At 52.0% G+C, this 16,397-nt stretch overlaps 1 protein-coding gene across 7 annotated transcripts in view; it reads right to left on the reverse strand.

Annotated features, from left to right (window-relative positions):
- Positions 1 to 10,680, reverse strand: part of PCIF1 (phosphorylated CTD interacting factor 1) — an 11,873-nt gene extending 1,193 nt beyond the window's left edge. For 2 of the 7 annotated variants that reach the window (XM_081097870.1, XM_081097873.1), the window contains exons 1-16: positions 10,559 to 10,680; positions 8,501 to 8,671; positions 6,971 to 7,113; positions 6,756 to 6,880; positions 5,496 to 5,633; positions 5,222 to 5,352; positions 4,943 to 5,097; positions 4,138 to 4,285; positions 3,961 to 4,044; positions 3,621 to 3,720; positions 2,430 to 2,592; positions 1,609 to 1,781; positions 1,377 to 1,463; positions 1,112 to 1,296; positions 350 to 443; positions 81 to 256 (exon numbers count right to left, since the gene is read on the reverse strand). In XM_081097870.1, coding sequence (XP_080953996.1) covers positions 81 to 256; positions 350 to 443; positions 1,112 to 1,296; positions 1,377 to 1,463; positions 1,609 to 1,781; positions 2,430 to 2,592; positions 3,621 to 3,720; positions 3,961 to 4,044; positions 4,138 to 4,285; positions 4,943 to 5,097; positions 5,222 to 5,352; positions 5,496 to 5,633; positions 6,756 to 6,880; positions 6,971 to 7,094 — 1,883 coding nt within the window. In that variant the 5' untranslated portion in view covers positions 7,095 to 7,113; positions 8,501 to 8,671; positions 10,559 to 10,680. Of the gene's footprint in view, positions 1 to 80; positions 444 to 1,111; positions 1,297 to 1,376; positions 1,464 to 1,608; positions 1,782 to 2,429; positions 2,593 to 3,620; positions 3,721 to 3,960; positions 4,045 to 4,137; positions 4,286 to 4,942; positions 5,098 to 5,221; positions 5,353 to 5,495; positions 5,634 to 6,755; positions 6,881 to 6,970; positions 7,384 to 8,388; positions 8,672 to 10,558 lie in introns of those variants that run through there. The other 5 variants (XM_081097869.1, XM_081097872.1, XM_081097868.1 and 2 more) reach the window with 3 other exon arrangements.
- Between the last annotated feature and the right edge of the window lie 5,717 nt (positions 10,681 to 16,397).

Raw genomic sequence — 16,397 nt, forward strand, 5'->3', positions numbered from 1 at the left:
GGCAGAGGCAGCAGCTCATGGTAGGGCTCTGCTGGCCCAGTCAACCCAGCCTTCTCCCCCTGCCCTCCCTGGAAACCCACTTCTTGCAGACGTGTTGGGACCCACTGCGGTACTCATGCTCAAAGGCGGGCAGGACCAGCTGGTGGCGTTTGAAGCGGCTCTGCTCCATGCGGGTGAGCGCAGGTGTTGGGGGTTCCCGCCACTCAGGGATGAACACAATGAAGGACAGGGGCTCCGGTGAGCTCTCAAGAAGTTTCTGTGGGAGGTGGCACGGGGTGGATGTCAGAGGCTGCCCTCCAGGTGCTGGCAATCTTGCTTGCCATCCTCCACCCCCAAACAGCATACCCACCTCGAAGTGAGAGACCATGGCATCCATGAGCTCCTCGCAGAATGGAGGGTTGGCCTCAAAGGAACCACTCAGCGGGGAGAAGTCCAGGCAGGGCCTGGGGACAGAGGTGAGCATTCTAAATCCCAGTCCCTCAGCCAGAAACAGGTGCTGCCCCCACACTTAGGCAGCCACATTGAAGAGATGGCCCTGATGAGGCCAGAGGCCAACATTCGTCCTTAATTCGTCCTGGGGCAAGATGTGGCCATATCCATTGAACATATGACAGAGGCTCAGGTTTGGTGACCCAAGTCCACCAAGCTGATTAGTGGAGGAGCTGGAGCTCAAATCCAGCTGTGACCCCACTGCCACCAGAGCACGCACCACACCCAGGAATTCCCTAGCTGCTGAGCTTTCCCTATTGCTGGCATGGCCCTGTCTTCCTGCTGGAGACATCATCTCCTATCTGTGTTCACCCCCACCCCACCCCCATTAGTCTGTAAGGCTTCTGAGCTCTGTATCACCATTTCTCTTCCCTCCCAGTATTCCAAATGTGGGCTAACTGGCTAAGAAACCCACAGGCTTGGTTGGGGGTTGGGGGTTAATAGGCTCCCAGAGGTTCAGGGATATGTCCAAGGTCACATATCTGGTGTGGTGAAGGCAGGGACTACCCCAAGACTGCCTGACTCCAAAGCATTTAGAAAGCAGCTAACCAAGGTGGGATCTGCACTGACTGACAGTTTCCCAGGCCTGGGCAAGAGGGGCCCAGCAGTCCCTGGCTCTCACCCGCGGGAGCCAAAATAGCCATCTGTGTCGGGGAAGGCAGAGCAGTACTGGCGGAAGTAGCAGTTGAGGGGTGAGGCAAAACACTCAAAGCTGACACTGAAGAGTCGGTGGAGGGCCTCGAAGACGTGCACTGGCAGCGATCCCTGCAGGCCTGTCCCCTCGTAGAGGCCCACGCCAAACATCATCTGCAGAGTGGCCACAGTCAGCACCTGGCGCTCAGTCTCCCCGTCCAGAGGAGCCCTCCCCTGCTACCCCAGACCTATACCTGGTACCGTCGGAGAAGACACCAGACTCGGGGCAGGAACTTCTCAAAGGCAGAGTCATCAATGCAGCTATAGCGGTAAAGGAGCCACTGTGGGACAGAAAGCAGGGGGCTTCAATTGAGCGCAGGTGCCTCCCTTGTCACTGGCCTCTTGCTGAGGACTCTGGGTCAAGAGAGATCCAGCCCTCACTTCTCCCACCTGTGGAGACCCGCCTCCCCTTCCCCCAGCTCTTACCAGCTTACTGAAGTAGTTGCGGCTGACCTTGACCATCTCTCCCTTATACCGGATGCAGACCACATTATTCTCTATATGCATCTCCACACTAGGCATGGGGGGCGCAGACACAGCTAGCCGTACTGGGTAGCAGTATACCAGGCGGGGCTCCACCTCTGGGGCCTCCACCTCCTCTGTGGATGGGGAGAGCAATGAGGGGCCACCCTGGACAACCTGTGTCCAGTATGCCAGGGGCTGCCCACCCCATCCCAGTGACCAAGGGAGGTACATCCCACCCCACGGAAGAGTAACAAAGGACACGGCCAGGTGATTAGTAGGGGCAAGCACTGATGGCCTGTGTCAATGTGCTCTGTACTGTACTGACGACTCAGGCCCCCAGTGTGCCATGCCTTGGGGCCTGGCAGGCAAGCAGGCTCGGATGCCATGCAAAAGTAGAACTGCATCACCCTCATCACAGTAGTTACAGTACCTCACTTAGGGGTCTTTGGGGGCCAACCAGTTTAAGTTACCACTGAATCCTCACATGATCCTATTGGCCAGGTATCATACCTCAATTTGAGAAAACAGGCTTACAGAGTTGAACGAAGGTCCAACTAACTAGTTAGTCCCTGCCTGTCTTTCTCTCCCACTTCTCATTACTTCCTCATTTCCTAGAAGAGTGCTGAGAACCCCGGCCAAAGCTCACTGCAGGTCATGTCCCAGACCCTGCTGGAGGAATGAGCCACCCCAAACCAGTTATGCCTTGAGGCTGTCTCACTTGTCCCTTCAACCAGGGCCTAGGATACAGCTGATGGATATGGTCCTTCCACCTGGCTTCCTACCTGGGATGTTGTTTTCCTTGAGGATGGCAAGGTGCTTCTCTCGGATCCGTTTGACATAATCCAGGGAGATGTGGTAGATCTTACTGCAGATGCCTTCCACGGAGTCCTTGGCCGCGGCCGAGACATGGGGGCCACACTGTTTGCGCAGATGCTCCAGGCGATCCTGGAGGAGACAGGGCTCAAGTGAGCTGGCAGGCAGGGGAGGGCTGCTGGATTGCAGCCGTCCTCATTTAGAAACAGGCTCTGCTACTTAAGAGCTGTGTCATTAGGTCTCAGAATCTTATGTCTCTCACTGTTAAGGGTACATGAAATACTTACCTAGCAAGGCAGTTGGAATATTAAATATGGTCATTCCTGTTAAGGGCTTAACAAGCCCTGGGCATATAGCAAGTGTCCAATAAATGCCATAATTTAATTTTGGGGTTACACTGTGCCAGATCCCATGCTACTTGGTAGGGAAACAGACAACTGGGCATAGTCCCTGTTTACAAAGCATTTGTAGTCTATTGGGGAGAAAGAACATAAAATGGGATCCTTCCTTGATCATTGTAGATTTGAAATTTGAGCTTTCAATAACTTCCAAGAATAATTGTGGGCATTTGTAATTTTACTGAGTCACATGTGAAAGTCAGATGAGTGAAAATGAGTCACTCTGGCTACTGAGCACACACCTACCTTTGTCAATCTCTACGTGTCAAGTACACAGTTACTATCGTGAAGTGCGAAACCTTGTCTCTTGTGAAAAATAGTCCTGAAAAGAGAGCCCATTGCTAGTGCTGATGGAGAATTAAAGAAGAGATGGGTTTGGGCCAGAAAAAAAAATGTTTTGGACACATTAAAGTAGGGAGTGAATCTTGTGGTAGCTCTTAAATATATGAACACACACATCCAAGAAAAGACAGTGTGTCAGTCTGTTTCCAAAAGATGTCGATTGTTCATTAAGTTGAAAAGGCAGCCACTGATGGTAGCCAAGCACAGAATTCCATTAAGAATCTTAATGGAAATGTTCTTCGGGAGAAAGCCAGGAGCTTAGACAAACATTTCCATTCACATGAGTTTGGGGACTAATGAGTGTCAAAGGTCTGCTGAGCAGGTTGCTGTGAGGCCCTGCCCAGCCTGGGTAGGCAGAGTGGGCTTCTGGGAGGAAGCGGCCACAGAGCCTTTCCACTGACCTTACCCAGGGCCACTCACCATGTAGTCTTCCTTGGAGGCTGAGTGGTCCTTCCGCAGCCAGCTGAAGGTGTCCTCCACGTTCCACTTGACCACCTTCCTGCTGTCAGGGGATGCACTCCTGCCAGGGGCACATGGGGGACCAGCGGTTAAGTGTCTGCTCCAACCTCCTTACTCTCATCCCACTTCCACCGGCATTCAGCCGTCAACTCCTGGACTTACAGCCTTTCTTCTGCCTTTGGGAGCTAACCCCACTTCTGCCACCAAAAGCAGTGACAGCCCTGTTGAGTGTGAGCCAATGACCTGTGAAACCAGCCCCCCATCACAGACCCATCCTGCTGGGGGCAGGGGAGAGCCAAACCTGGACTCGATGAGCCGCCTGGCCGCCTCTGCGTATTTAAAAAGCAGGCGCTTGGCTTCCTCCCGGAACTTGATTCGGGATAACCTAGATTAGAGAGTGGACAGAGTTAGAGCCCTTCTATACAGAACTGGGCACAAACTAAACAGCCCTGGGTCATCCTCAGCTGTGGGGCTATACCTGATGGGAATGTCATTCATGATTTCACGAAACATGGAAGGCGACACAACTGGCTCACAGTTGCTTGGCAACATGGGGTCAGAGCCTTTGTCCACGACCTTGCGTTCCAGCATCCAGCGGTTGAAAGATTCCCGAGGGGGCTCAATGCCTGCAGAACAGGAAGACTGATGATGGTCTGAATTCAGGAGGCATTGTGTGGGCATTGGAGGTGCAACAGGAAATAAGACGTGACTGTTATTATTGTCAGGGGCTTCCATTCTAAGCAACATTTGACAGTCGCTAGTTTTTTTAAAGTATGTTAATAAGTGTTACATAAGGTAAGAAAGGGGGGGATTTCTATATTTCAGCAAACTTAGGCAGATTTATTTACTAATTAAAACTACCATTTATTGCGCACTTTCCATTCCACTTACTCCTTACATTAATCCTGTGAGGTACAGTTACTCCTTTTTATGCGCTTTCACAGATCTTAAAAAGGCTCTGAACAGTGCCTGGCAAACAGTAAGCATTCTGCAAGTGTTAATAACCGTTTCTTGCTCTGTTACTGACCTCAGCCACCCTTTACGTAGGCACTGTTATTACCCCTCTCTTACAGATGACGGAACCCAAGTGCAGAGAGGCTAAGTGATGAGCCCCAGGTCACAGAACCAGCACTTAGTGGAACGGACTCCAACAGGTCTGTCCCCCGACAGCGCATGCTCTCAGCCACTGGGCTCGAGTGCCATCCCCAAGCCCAACTGGCCAACCCCTGCTCCTGCTCAGGGTGGATGAAAACCAAGGAGGCCGTGGCCCAGGAGACAGCTACCTTCTCGCTGCTGGCACAGCTCCCGGTAGTGCTGCCGAAGCTTCAGGATGAGCTGGGAGCGGAGCAGCTCCACCTCGGGATGCGGGGGCAGCACCTCTGAAGGGCCCCGGTGCTTGATGACAGCGTTGGTCTGGATATCGAGATCCCAGTACACCCTTGGGGGGTGGAGGAGCAATGAGGAAAGTAGAGAAAAGGGAGGAAGGGCACCCTGCCCGTCACCACAACCTCAGCCCCAGGCACCAACAATGGGTGCCCCCAAGCCAATCCACAAGGACTCACTCAGTGGGTCGGAGGAGAGCTGCCTGCTGTTTATCTTCAGGGGATGTTCCCCAAATCTTTAGTGTTGGGGTTCCTGGGATGCTGGGGGAACTGGGCACCGATGGACCTGTGGGTGTCACAGGGATTTCGATCTGGAGCAGAAGAGGCAAAGACATCAAGTTAGAAGCGTTGGCCGATGGCTCCAGCGCTGTGTACACTGGGGAGCTGTGCACGGGGCTCCCCTCCTGACTAACCTGACAGGCCCAGCTGCCTACCAGGAAGCTGAGACACTCACCTTGGGCTTCTTCACACCATTGCCGCTTGGCTGCTCTTCTGAGAGCTGCCGCTTTCGGGACTTGTTCTCAGCTGGAGGGGTTTCCACCAAGCTTGAGTCTTGGGGCAGTGGGGTCGCATTCAGCCCCAAAGGGTCCGACTGGAGGAGGAGACCAGCAGAGTTGCAACCAGAGCCAGCAGCTTAGGAGTCCCAGTACTGCGGAATCCTGACGGCCCCCCACCCCCTGCTCCTACTCCTCAGAGAAGAACAGGGGGCTGGGGTGCAGAACACTGGGTACTACTCCTGCCTGCTACTTGCAACTGTGTGACCTTGGGAGTTACTTCCCTCCTAATTCCCTCACCTTCAAAACGGCCACGATACCTCGCCACTGAGATGGTGATTAAACAAGTCAATGAATATGACCAGCTTAATGTGGCATCTGGCATGAGGTCAGCACTCAATGTGTTAGTTTTTTCCTTAAGAACCAAAATGAAAGTCAGGAATGAAGAGAAAATTCAAGAAATGCTTGTTTTTTAAAAAGCAAGGCCCTGTGGTGGAACTCCTTTGGTGACAGAATATGAAAGTGATGGTGGGCAGTAGGGCCCTGAAATCACATCAGGTACAAATCCTGCTCTGCCTCTTACTGGCTGTGAGGTCCTGGGCCAGTCATTTCGCCTCTCTGAGCCTCAATGTCTTCATCTGCAAAATGGGAATGCCAACTGGCTTGACTGTTTCCAAGGAAAGAAAGGCTGCCCAAACTGACAGATTCAGAAGCCCGTGCTCCCACCAGACTGCCCGTGCCTCCCTTACCACAATGACATTGAAGTTCCTAGAATGCACATGCCCTCCCCTTACCACTTTCCCTTAGCCAGTCTTCTCATCTTAACCACTAACTCAGAGAAGCATTCAGAAAACCCCACCCCACCCCGACCCAGTCAGGATCCCTGATGTACTCTAACATCCTCCTTCACAAAAGTGCCACGTCGTAATCCTAGTCCCCTCCAGTAGATCCCCGAGTTCAAAGGCAGGACCATGTCTATCTTGTTCACACTGCATCCCAAGCACAGTGCCCAACATGTCATACAAGTTCAGTATCACATACTATTCTAGTCAGCTGTTTATATGCCAGTTTCCCTATATGAGACTAGGTTCCATGAGATGGGACTGTTTTGTTGTCATAGTACCCCCAGAACTAGGCACATAATAGTGTTCAGGGTACATTTGGGGAAGATCCAGATGCCAGAGGCTGCTGTGAGACCCCTACCCGAGGCTGGAACTTACAATAACGTCGTGCTGGCCCAGCACAGGCATCTCCCATAGAGACTGGTTGGTGAATCTGTTAAAGTAGTAGGGCCGGTTCTCCCTCCTGCTCCAGCACTTCTCCCAGCCCGCATGTACCAGCTCCTCTGCAAACAAGTATGGAACCCAGCCTGGGTCAGGGCTCCTCCTGGGGCACCCTCTGACCCCGCCACCCTGCCACTGCCCCTTGCCAGTACCTGGGAGGTCCTGCACCAGGCGGATGGGCTTTGGAGAAGAGGGCTGGCTCTGATTGGAGGTGCCCGGGGAGTGACTCAGCAAGGATGCTTCCTCCCGGGGGCTGCCGTGGTTCTCATTGGCCATCTCAGCACCCACACCGGACCTGCCACACAGAGGACCAAAGGGTGTCAGGGCCATCAGGGCATGGAGGTCACTTCCACCCACCACCCAGCAACTACAACCTAGAGGGCCCCAGTGACCACCTGCAGATATGAAGATCAATCCCGTCCCGTCCTGGAGGGCCAGCATGGTGCCCTAGCAGCCTGGGAATCTAGGCTGCAGTTTCCTCAACTGTAAAATGGGGTACTCCTATTGCTCCTTTCACCTGACATACGCTTTCTCCAATTGTCTGCCTGGCTTGCCACTAGGTTCTCTCCTCCAGGAAGCCTTCCTTGACTCTTCCCTCCCCAAGCAAGGCAGTCAGAGCCCCTCCTCAGGGCTATAAACATCTACATTGTAGCACTCAGTCTGTGGTCTATGAGCTGGGTTTTTCTCCCCATTAAACTGTCACAACTCCCAGGACTGGGAATTGGGTCCAGTTTAGCGTTCTCCAGAGTGCTCAGCAGGGTACCTGTCCCCAGCAAGAGGTCTATTTATTCTGAAAATATTTCCAAAGCAGCAAGTGACAAGACAGAACAGGGTCTATCTTTGAGAAGCTGCTCCCACAAGAAGGAACTGTAACTCCTCTTTCCGCTCCTATCCAGTAAAATCTAATGGGCACAAAGCACAGCCAGGAAGGGACATGACATCTAAATAGATGCCTCATTTTACACTACAGGGTGGGAAGCAGGAAGAAATCTGTTGCTAAAGACCCAGTGGAACCAAGGAATATTGAATTCAGTCCTTCATAATCTCCAGGTGAAATTTTATTTCAATACCAGGAAAGAGGTCAGTTCCTTCAGATGTGTATTACCTACTAACCCCACCCAAAATACACCCAACACATGTCTTGATTAACAAGTAGTTCTCAACCTGGCCATTAGACTCCTAGATGGCCAACTGTGACCAGACTGGTGATCCTAATGGTGTTTTCAATATGTCAATACCCCAAAGAAATCAAACATACCCACCAAAAGACCACAAAGGCACATTTAAACATCAGTTATCTTTGCTTGCTGAAATTTTATCAATTCACTGTGGTCACACTGATTATCTCATGCTGATCAGAAGCTCTGATTGGCTATTGACAACATCATAGGAATCATTGGGACATTGATTTTATTGTACACTCAGGAGTAGACATCTTTTGTTAATTTGGAAAGGGAAAAGTAAATGGTTGTTTCATTGGTACAGTTTGGCAAATAAAAATGCAGGAAGCAAAAGGACATCCATACAACAAAAAGGGGCCATGATAACAAAAAGGTTTGGAATCACTGACCAAGGGGAGAAAAAGCTGTAGTTGCCTTGGTTCTCTGTGGAAGAGGGGTTCCTGGTGCCTTGGGGCTGAGCCCACAGGTCTCAAGGCTGAACGAGTTCCCTCTTTTTCTCACCCTCCAAGGTCTGCAATACTAGCATGAGAGGATTTTCTTCTCCGGCCGGATGGACCCCAAGTCACAGGGTCCCACAGAGGCAGGGAAGAGGCCTGCAGAAAGGCTCAGCACGTGGGCGGGCTGGTCAGCAGTGGAGTGAACGGGGGCCCAGGGAATTCCTTGCATCAGCAACTGCAGAGCAAATAAAAGAAAAGAGTCACAGACCTGTGAAACACTGCAGAGCAGGGACAACAACAAGATGGACAAATTGGAAGCCTCCAGGACAGGGTAGGACACACTGTGGGAGAGATGGGGACTCAGGGAATAAAAACGGTACTTCTCAAGCTTTCCAGCCTAACAGGTTCACCCTCTTAGACATGCAGTCTATAGTCGCATAGAGCTCCATGTTGATGAGGGCCCTGGGCCTAATTTAATGTTCTACTGTCACTGTCTTAAAATTTTTAATAAATTTTTAACAAGGGGCCCACATTTTCATTTTGCACAATGGACCCTTCAAATTGTCCTGCCAACTAAAGTATCCCTAAGACAAGAGAAAAGTGAACAACCACACATATCACAGATTGAGGGCAAGTTCAAAGCCACCCACACTTCTTTGAACTAAGTCTTTAACGAACACACACACATGCAAATGAATTATGTAACAGCGTGTTCATCTTTATTGAAAACTTTTTTCCCCAAGAAACACTGTGTGATACTGCACCAGTTACATTAACTATGCAGAGGTGGCACAGCAGCACAGCTTAATGAAGCCAAATGGGGACACTGCCCAAAACTGGCTATGCATAAGAACCACCAGGTGGCTTGTAAAAAAAAAAAAAATCAGATCCCTGTCCCTAACTCCACATCTCAGGAGTCAGAAATGGGGAGGGGAGGTACACAAGAATTTGTGGGTGTGTGTTTTAAATGAACGTGAAGAGCGGGACTGAGAAATGGGATGACCAATCTTTTTGCTTTATACCATTTCAAATCTTTAGCAATTTTTTACAATTAAAAAAATTTTTTAATTTTCCGGCTGATTTGGATGCAGCAGGTCACTTATCAAAGTACCAGTGGGGCCCGTCCGGCATCGCTCGGTAGTTGAGCATCCACCTATGAGCCAGGAGGTCACAGTTGGATGCCTGGTCAGGGCACATGCCTGGGTTTCTAGCTCCATCGTGCAGGAGGCAGCCAGCCAATCAATGATTCTCATCACTGATGTTTCTCTCTATCCCTCTTCCTTCCTCTCTGACAACAATAAAAAAAAAATTTTTTTTTTTTAAAGTACCAGCTGGCGTTGGGCAGACCCACGTTCCAGAACCTTCTGCACTTTGCGATTTATAAGCCGCACTCAACCTCAATGGTCTCTATGCCTAGAGTCTCTCGCATATTTACACTCTCAGTAAGAGACAAATATTATTATTAAGATGGCGTTTTTATTGATTCTGTAGCTCGCTGGCCGCCAGCATGCAGCAGTTTGACGGCCAAGCAGTTTCAGGATAAACTGTATCTGCGCAACCAAAGAAACCCATCGGAACGTAGAGTCCATTCCAGGATTGGAGAAAGGTGGGGCGGGACCAACTCAGTAATACACCAATCAGAATCCTCCAGCCCAGTAGGGCGGGGTCAAAGGACTTGCAAAGTGCGCAGGTGCGGGGGGGCGCGCGAAGGAGGGGCGACCCCCAGCGCGCGCACACCTTCCCCGCTCCCCCCACCCCAGCGGGGGCGGGCTGTTTGGCGCGCGCGCGCCGGCCCATCTCCCGGGCTCCGCCCCCCGCCCCGCCGCGCGCTCCCGCCCCCGGGCTGAGGCGACTCAGAGTCGGAGCCCGACACAAAGGCGGTGGCGGCGGCGGCAGCGGAGGGGCCTTAGAGGCCGCTCCGCCAGCGCTCTCCGGGCCCACCTCCCTCACCCAGGCCACCAGCCCGGCCGCCCACCCTCAGGCCTAAAATGGCGGCGGCGGCAGAGACGAAGCAAGCGGTGGCCCCGAGTGAAAAGCGTCGGAGAGGCCACCACCGTCCGGCTTCGGACTCCCGGATCCTGGCACGGCTCGCAGCGGTACCATGGCTTCCTGGCGCTCTTACCTGCCCGAAGCGGACTCGAGGGGATGCGGCTATACGTTCTGCTCGGCCGCCCGTTTTGCCGCCTCCGCCTCTCCCTCCCCAGCGCCGCTCCCGCCATCTTGTGTCCCGGGCCGGGACTCCGCGCTGCGCATGCGCTGGTACCGCCTCTGAGGGACCTCGCCGCTCCCGGCCGCCATCTTGAGTGTGGCAGGACCGTCCGGGTCCTCAAACCCGCTTCTTTTCGGCCCCCTCCTCTACCTCCCGTGTTTCCCTGCTCTTCCATGCGGGTCTGAGGAGGGGGAGGCAGCTTTGCGGGCCCTGGGGTGTGGCTAGAGGAAGCGACGGACTCACAGGCACGCTCCCTGCCTCAGTTTCCCAGGCGGGCACGCCCGCTGGGCGGAAGGACCCGGGTGGACGCGCGCCGGCGGGAGCGGATTGAGTGTGCGCACCAGGGGGCGCGGGCGGGTTGGAAACCCACGGAGGCGCCGGCGGAGGGCGGAGTCCTGGTGACGTAGGCTGTGAACGCGACGGGGACCGGGGTCCTAGCCCCGGGGCTGCTCTGCCACTTCCGCCTGTCGCTTGCCCTCTCTGGGCCTCTGTTTCCATATCCAGTTAGCATGCACATTGAACCTCCCATAATGAGGCTGCACAGCTTATAAGTGCCCTTGAGTAGAAGAACAGCTGTGGGAGACAATAAAGATGGCTTTTGTAGCCCGGCCGGTGTGGCTCAGTGGTTGAGCGTCTACCGTCTACCCACGAATCAGGAGGTTCATGGGTTCCCGGTCAGAGCACATGCCCGGGTTGCGCTTGATCCCGGTAGGGGGCGTGCAGGAGGCAGCTGATTGATGTTTCTCATCGATATTTCTATTCTCCCTTCCTCTGAAATCAAAACATTTTTATCTTACACTGTAAAATAATGGCTTTGGACAAAGTTGAGAAATTGTCTACTAAATGCATCTGAGGGGCATGCCAACACTGACGTCTATGGCCACTAGTTGCTTTGCAAATCTTCACTGAGACCGCAAACCAGCTACAGAAGGTGGACCATCAGGAGACTAGCGGTTACTAGGTCCGGCCCTCAAACCTGCCCCCGCGGAATTCTTTGGTGGAGGCCCGCAGGCTCACTGGCTCCACCTTCTGGTCTCAAGTGAGCCGACGGCAGTGGAAGACAAAACGGCCGCCTGCTATTGTACTTGAGCTTCCCATGTGGAGCCAGAGGCTGCAGACACCCACCTGGGCAGCCTTTCTGGTGTCCATAGTGTCTGGCCCCAGGCAGCTCGGTGAGGCTGGGGGTGTCAAAACGAGGCAGTAGTAGGCATAGTAAATAAGAGCTAGGGTTCTCGCCCTAGCCAGTTTGGCTCAGTGGGTAGAGTGGCAGCCTGCGGACTGAAGGGTCCCGGTTTAATTCCGGTCAGGGTACGAACTGGGTTGTGGGCTCTATCCCCAGTAGGGGGCGTGCAGGAGGTAGCCGATCAATGATGCACATCATTGATGTTTCTCTTCCTCTCTAAATCAATAAAACGATATTTAATAAATAGCCCTACCCAGATAGCCCAAGGCGGAGTGGCTCAGTTTGGAGCATTGCCCCATACAGCAGGGTGGAGGTTCCATTCGGTCAGGGCACATACCTGGGTTGCAGGAGGCAGTCGATTGATGTTCCACTCTCTCTCTAAAAATTAAATTTTTTTCAAGAGTAGTATATACACAGCCCTAGCTGGTGTTGCTCAGTTGGTTGGAGTCTTGACCTGTACACAGAAAGGTCATGGGTTCGATGCCCAGTCAGGGCATGTATCTAGATTGCTGGTTCGGTCCCCAGTTAGGACGCCTGGGGGAGTAAACCAATCGATGTTTCTCCTCTCTAAATCAATAAACATGTCAAAAAAAGGAAAAGAATAGCACACATACAGAAGTGTGCACAAGACAGAAATGTAAAACAATGTATTTGTCACAAAATGAACACCTGGGTAAACATTCAAGTTATTGTCAAGCAGAATCCCCCAATGGGGCAATCTCCCCACTATTTGCATGCTAATCACTTCCTTGTGTTTACAGGTTTGTCACCTAAGCAAGCACCCTAAACACTAATTTTGTCTGTTTCTTCAATTTGATATGAGTGGAATTATACAGTCCTATTTTGTGACTTCTTTTGCTCAACATTGCATTTGCAAGACCCATCCATGTTGTTGCATGTAGCTATGATTAGTTCATTTTCATTGCTGTATTCTGTCTTCCACTGTACATCTACTCTACTATTGGGTATTTGAAGCTTTCTACCTCATATCTGTCTTCTGAATTATTATGGTAGTCTCCCAACTGGTCTTCTGTTCCTCCAACCTTGCTTCTTTCCTAGTGCGTAATCCACCCAGCAGTCACAGGGCTCTTGTTAAGTTTGATCATATTGTAAATCTGATGAGATAGATCACCCTGGGCTTAAAACCTTTGAGTGTCTCATCAATGACGGCGGGATTGTCCCAAACTTGGCTCACAAGGTCACAATTATAATGAGATACCATGGCAGTTCGTTTGTGATGGGCTGTGCCAAGCACTTCACATACAGTCATGTTATTCACGACCTAGACCTTCAAGCCATCTCCTTCATCCAGTCCCAGCCGTCTTGAACTATCTCAGTGTATCAGGTTGTCTCTTGACCCTAGGCCTTTGCATGTGCTCTTACTCTCCTCGGTCTCAGTCAGCCTTCGAGTCTTAGCTTACATGTCACCTCCACCAGGCAGCCTTCCCTGAACTTAACCTCCACCAAGGCTAGGGCAGGTCCCCTCTTCTGTATATCCATATCGACCTGTGCTCTGTGTCTGTTCCTTTTTTTTTTTTTTTTTTTTTAAGAGAGAAGGAGGGAGACAGACAGAAACATCGTGAGAGAGTAATATTCATCGGTCGCCCGCAGTACATGCCCCAACCGGGTATGTGCCCTAACTTGAAATTTAACCCGAGACCCTTCGGTGCATGGGACGATACTCCAACTGCACCACACGGGCCAGGGCTATGTCCATTTTCTTCGTCCACTAGGCTGTGGCAGCTTAAGGGCAGGGCCAGGGCTAGTGTTCCCCTTTGGCCTCAGGCCCAGTGCCATTCCTGACACTAAATCTTTGTGGACTGTGGGCAGACTACACTGGGTTGAGTCTGGGTGACCTTTTCGGGTACCCCCGTTTCTATTCCAGGCTCTGGTTTCTGTGATGGGAACACCAAGGCAGTGTCCTTTGGGATGCCAAGAAAAGCATGAGCTACCCAGTTTGGCAGAGTCCCTGCATCCTCCACTCCTGAAATGGGGGTGAGCAGTTGAGCAAACATCCTGGGGCGTTCAAGCACTCTGTCACCTTTTCTGGACTAAGAAGCCTCTCTGGACAGCAGGGCTGGGTTGGGAGAGATGGTTGGAAAAGCCGGGCTTCTCCAGCCATAGCCAGTCCTGGCGGGGAGCCAGCCTCAATGCAGGACAAAGCAGAAATAGAAACGTACAGGCTGAGGCCACCACATATCTTCACATATCCTCGGGGTGGAAGGGGAGCACCAGTGTGACCCTGCTCCAGGCTGCCCCGTCCGGGCTGGCTGAGCCCCATACAACCCGTAGGCCCTGCTCTGCAGTTTCAGTTGCATGAAGGCAGTTTCCAAAGGGAGTGGGCCTGGCTCCAGGAAGGCGATGAAAGGGAGGCTTCCACCCCCACTGTGGTTTCTACAGGGAGTGGCTCACTGGCCATTCTGGGGCCACATGAGAGAAGCCATTTAGGCCACGAATAGATGAGGGGAATGGGGCGTCTCCTCTGGTCTTGTGTCCCCTGTCAGTGTCTGATGTGGTGTCCTGCTCCCTTTCACTTCCTCGCTGGGCTGGGCCCGATGTGTCCTGGAACCTTGAGAACCAGCGCTAAGTCAGGCAGGCTGTTTGCCCTCAGAGAGTCCACACAGGAGTGGGAGAAGCAGACACATAAACTCTTAGCTGCAGGGAGTCTATCCAGGGGGTGGGCATGCAAAGGAGAAGACCTCACAAGAGGTGACTGGGAGCTGAACCTGCTGAAAAAATAGGATTTTCCAGGTGGCAAGGAAGGGGGAGGAGGCAGCCTGCGCCAGATCCTGCAGGTGTGGACAGGTATATGTTGGGAGAATGAGTGAGCCTGAGCACAGCCAGGGACTGGAGGAGGTAGAGGTCAAACCAGGGCCTTGGAACCCCAATACAGTTTCTGTCCTGGGTTAGCGCTCAGCCTCCCCAGGTGGTGGTCAGGACATCTCAGGATCGGGGTGGAGGCACCTGTAGTGTCCCGCCATCATCCTGCCCACTCCCTGTGACACCCCCTCCCTCTGACGCCCCCTCCCTCTGACGCCCCCTCCCACGCCCATTCCGTCTGAGGCCCCCTCCCTCTGACGCCCATTCCTTCTGATGCCCATTTTTCTATTTTGGGCAGAGTGACCAGGAGCCATGATGTTTACACCCATATGAGCCGAGTCAGCAGATTTAAATTTCAGACTTCTTCAAAAAAGAAGTCGGGTGACAGCTGGCAGCTTCCTGAAACTCTGAGATCAGAGGAAATGTTGACTTAGAGCCCTAGTGGGGGTTGGAGGGAGGATACCAACTGAGCTGGGTCCCAGTCGAGGGGTTCCTAGGACACTTGGCTTCTAACCCCGAGATCTCAGCCCTGGCTGGCGAGAACCTTTGAACAGCTTTATTGGGATGTAATTTGCATACCACTAGATTTGCTGTCACCAAAAGACAGTTCAGTGATTTTGAGTAAATTCACACAGTTGTACAGTCATCACAACTCAGTTCTAGATCCCCATCACCCAGAGCTCTTGTGATTGTTTACAGTCAACACCCCTCTGCATCCACCATCCCAGGTTAACCACTAACTGCATTCTGTCTTGGTAGAATTGCCTTTGCAGACCTTTCCTATGAATGAGATCATATAAAATGTAGTCTTCATGTCTTGCCTATTTTGCATAATGTATTTGATTCATACATGTGCATAGCATGTATCAGGAGTTCATACTTTTTATACTGCTGGACAGTATTCCATTGTATAGATATATGCATTTTGTTTATCTGTTTACCAGCTGGTGGACATTTGGGTTGTTTGCACTATTATGAATAAAGCTGCTATGAACATTCACATGCAAGTGTCTGTGTGTGCATACATTTTCCTTTTTGTTGGGTGGACGATATAGGATAAGGGTGGGGCATCTTATCAGGACCTTGGAGTGGAATTGCTGTAGAATAAATTTATGTTTAACTTTATAAGGAACTGCCCAATGTTTTCCAAACCCGTTGCACTATTTTAACATTCCAGGCAGTAGAGTATGAGGGTTCTTGCCAATACTTGTTATTGTTGGTCTTTTTTATTATGTCCTGCTGAGGAACTTTTTTTTTAAAGAACAGTTTATTGATTTTTTAGAGAGAAACATCGATGTGAGTGCTCAACAACAATCAGCTGCCTCCTGCACGCCCCAACCAGGGATGGAGCCAGCAGCCCGGGCATGCGCCCTTGATCAGGAACCTGACTAACAACCTCCTGGTGCACCAGCGAGGCCCGCTGAAAAACACTCGCTGATACCCGGGCTCCATCAAACCAACTAAACCAGAATCTTGGGGTTCGGGGCCCAGGCATAGGTATTCAAAACAGAACAGAACAAAGCCAAAGCCGCCCTACCTAAAAGCTGCTCGTGTGCAAAGGGTTGAGAACCCGTGGCCTAACTTTAGGTCTGATTTCTGTCCTCCCGGCACTTGGGGGAGCACATGCTGGCCAGCAGCCTCCCCCACCCCAGGAAGCATATGGGCTTGGGGTGGGAAACAAGCTGCCGCCCAACACCCACAGGCACAGGCCCAGCGCAGATGGGCCCAAGAAGAAGGGGCCTGGGATTT

This window comes from Myotis nattereri, assembly GCF_964212035.1.
Source record: "Myotis nattereri genome assembly, chromosome: 8".
Taxonomy (NCBI): Eukaryota; Metazoa; Chordata; class Mammalia; order Chiroptera; family Vespertilionidae; genus Myotis; species Myotis nattereri.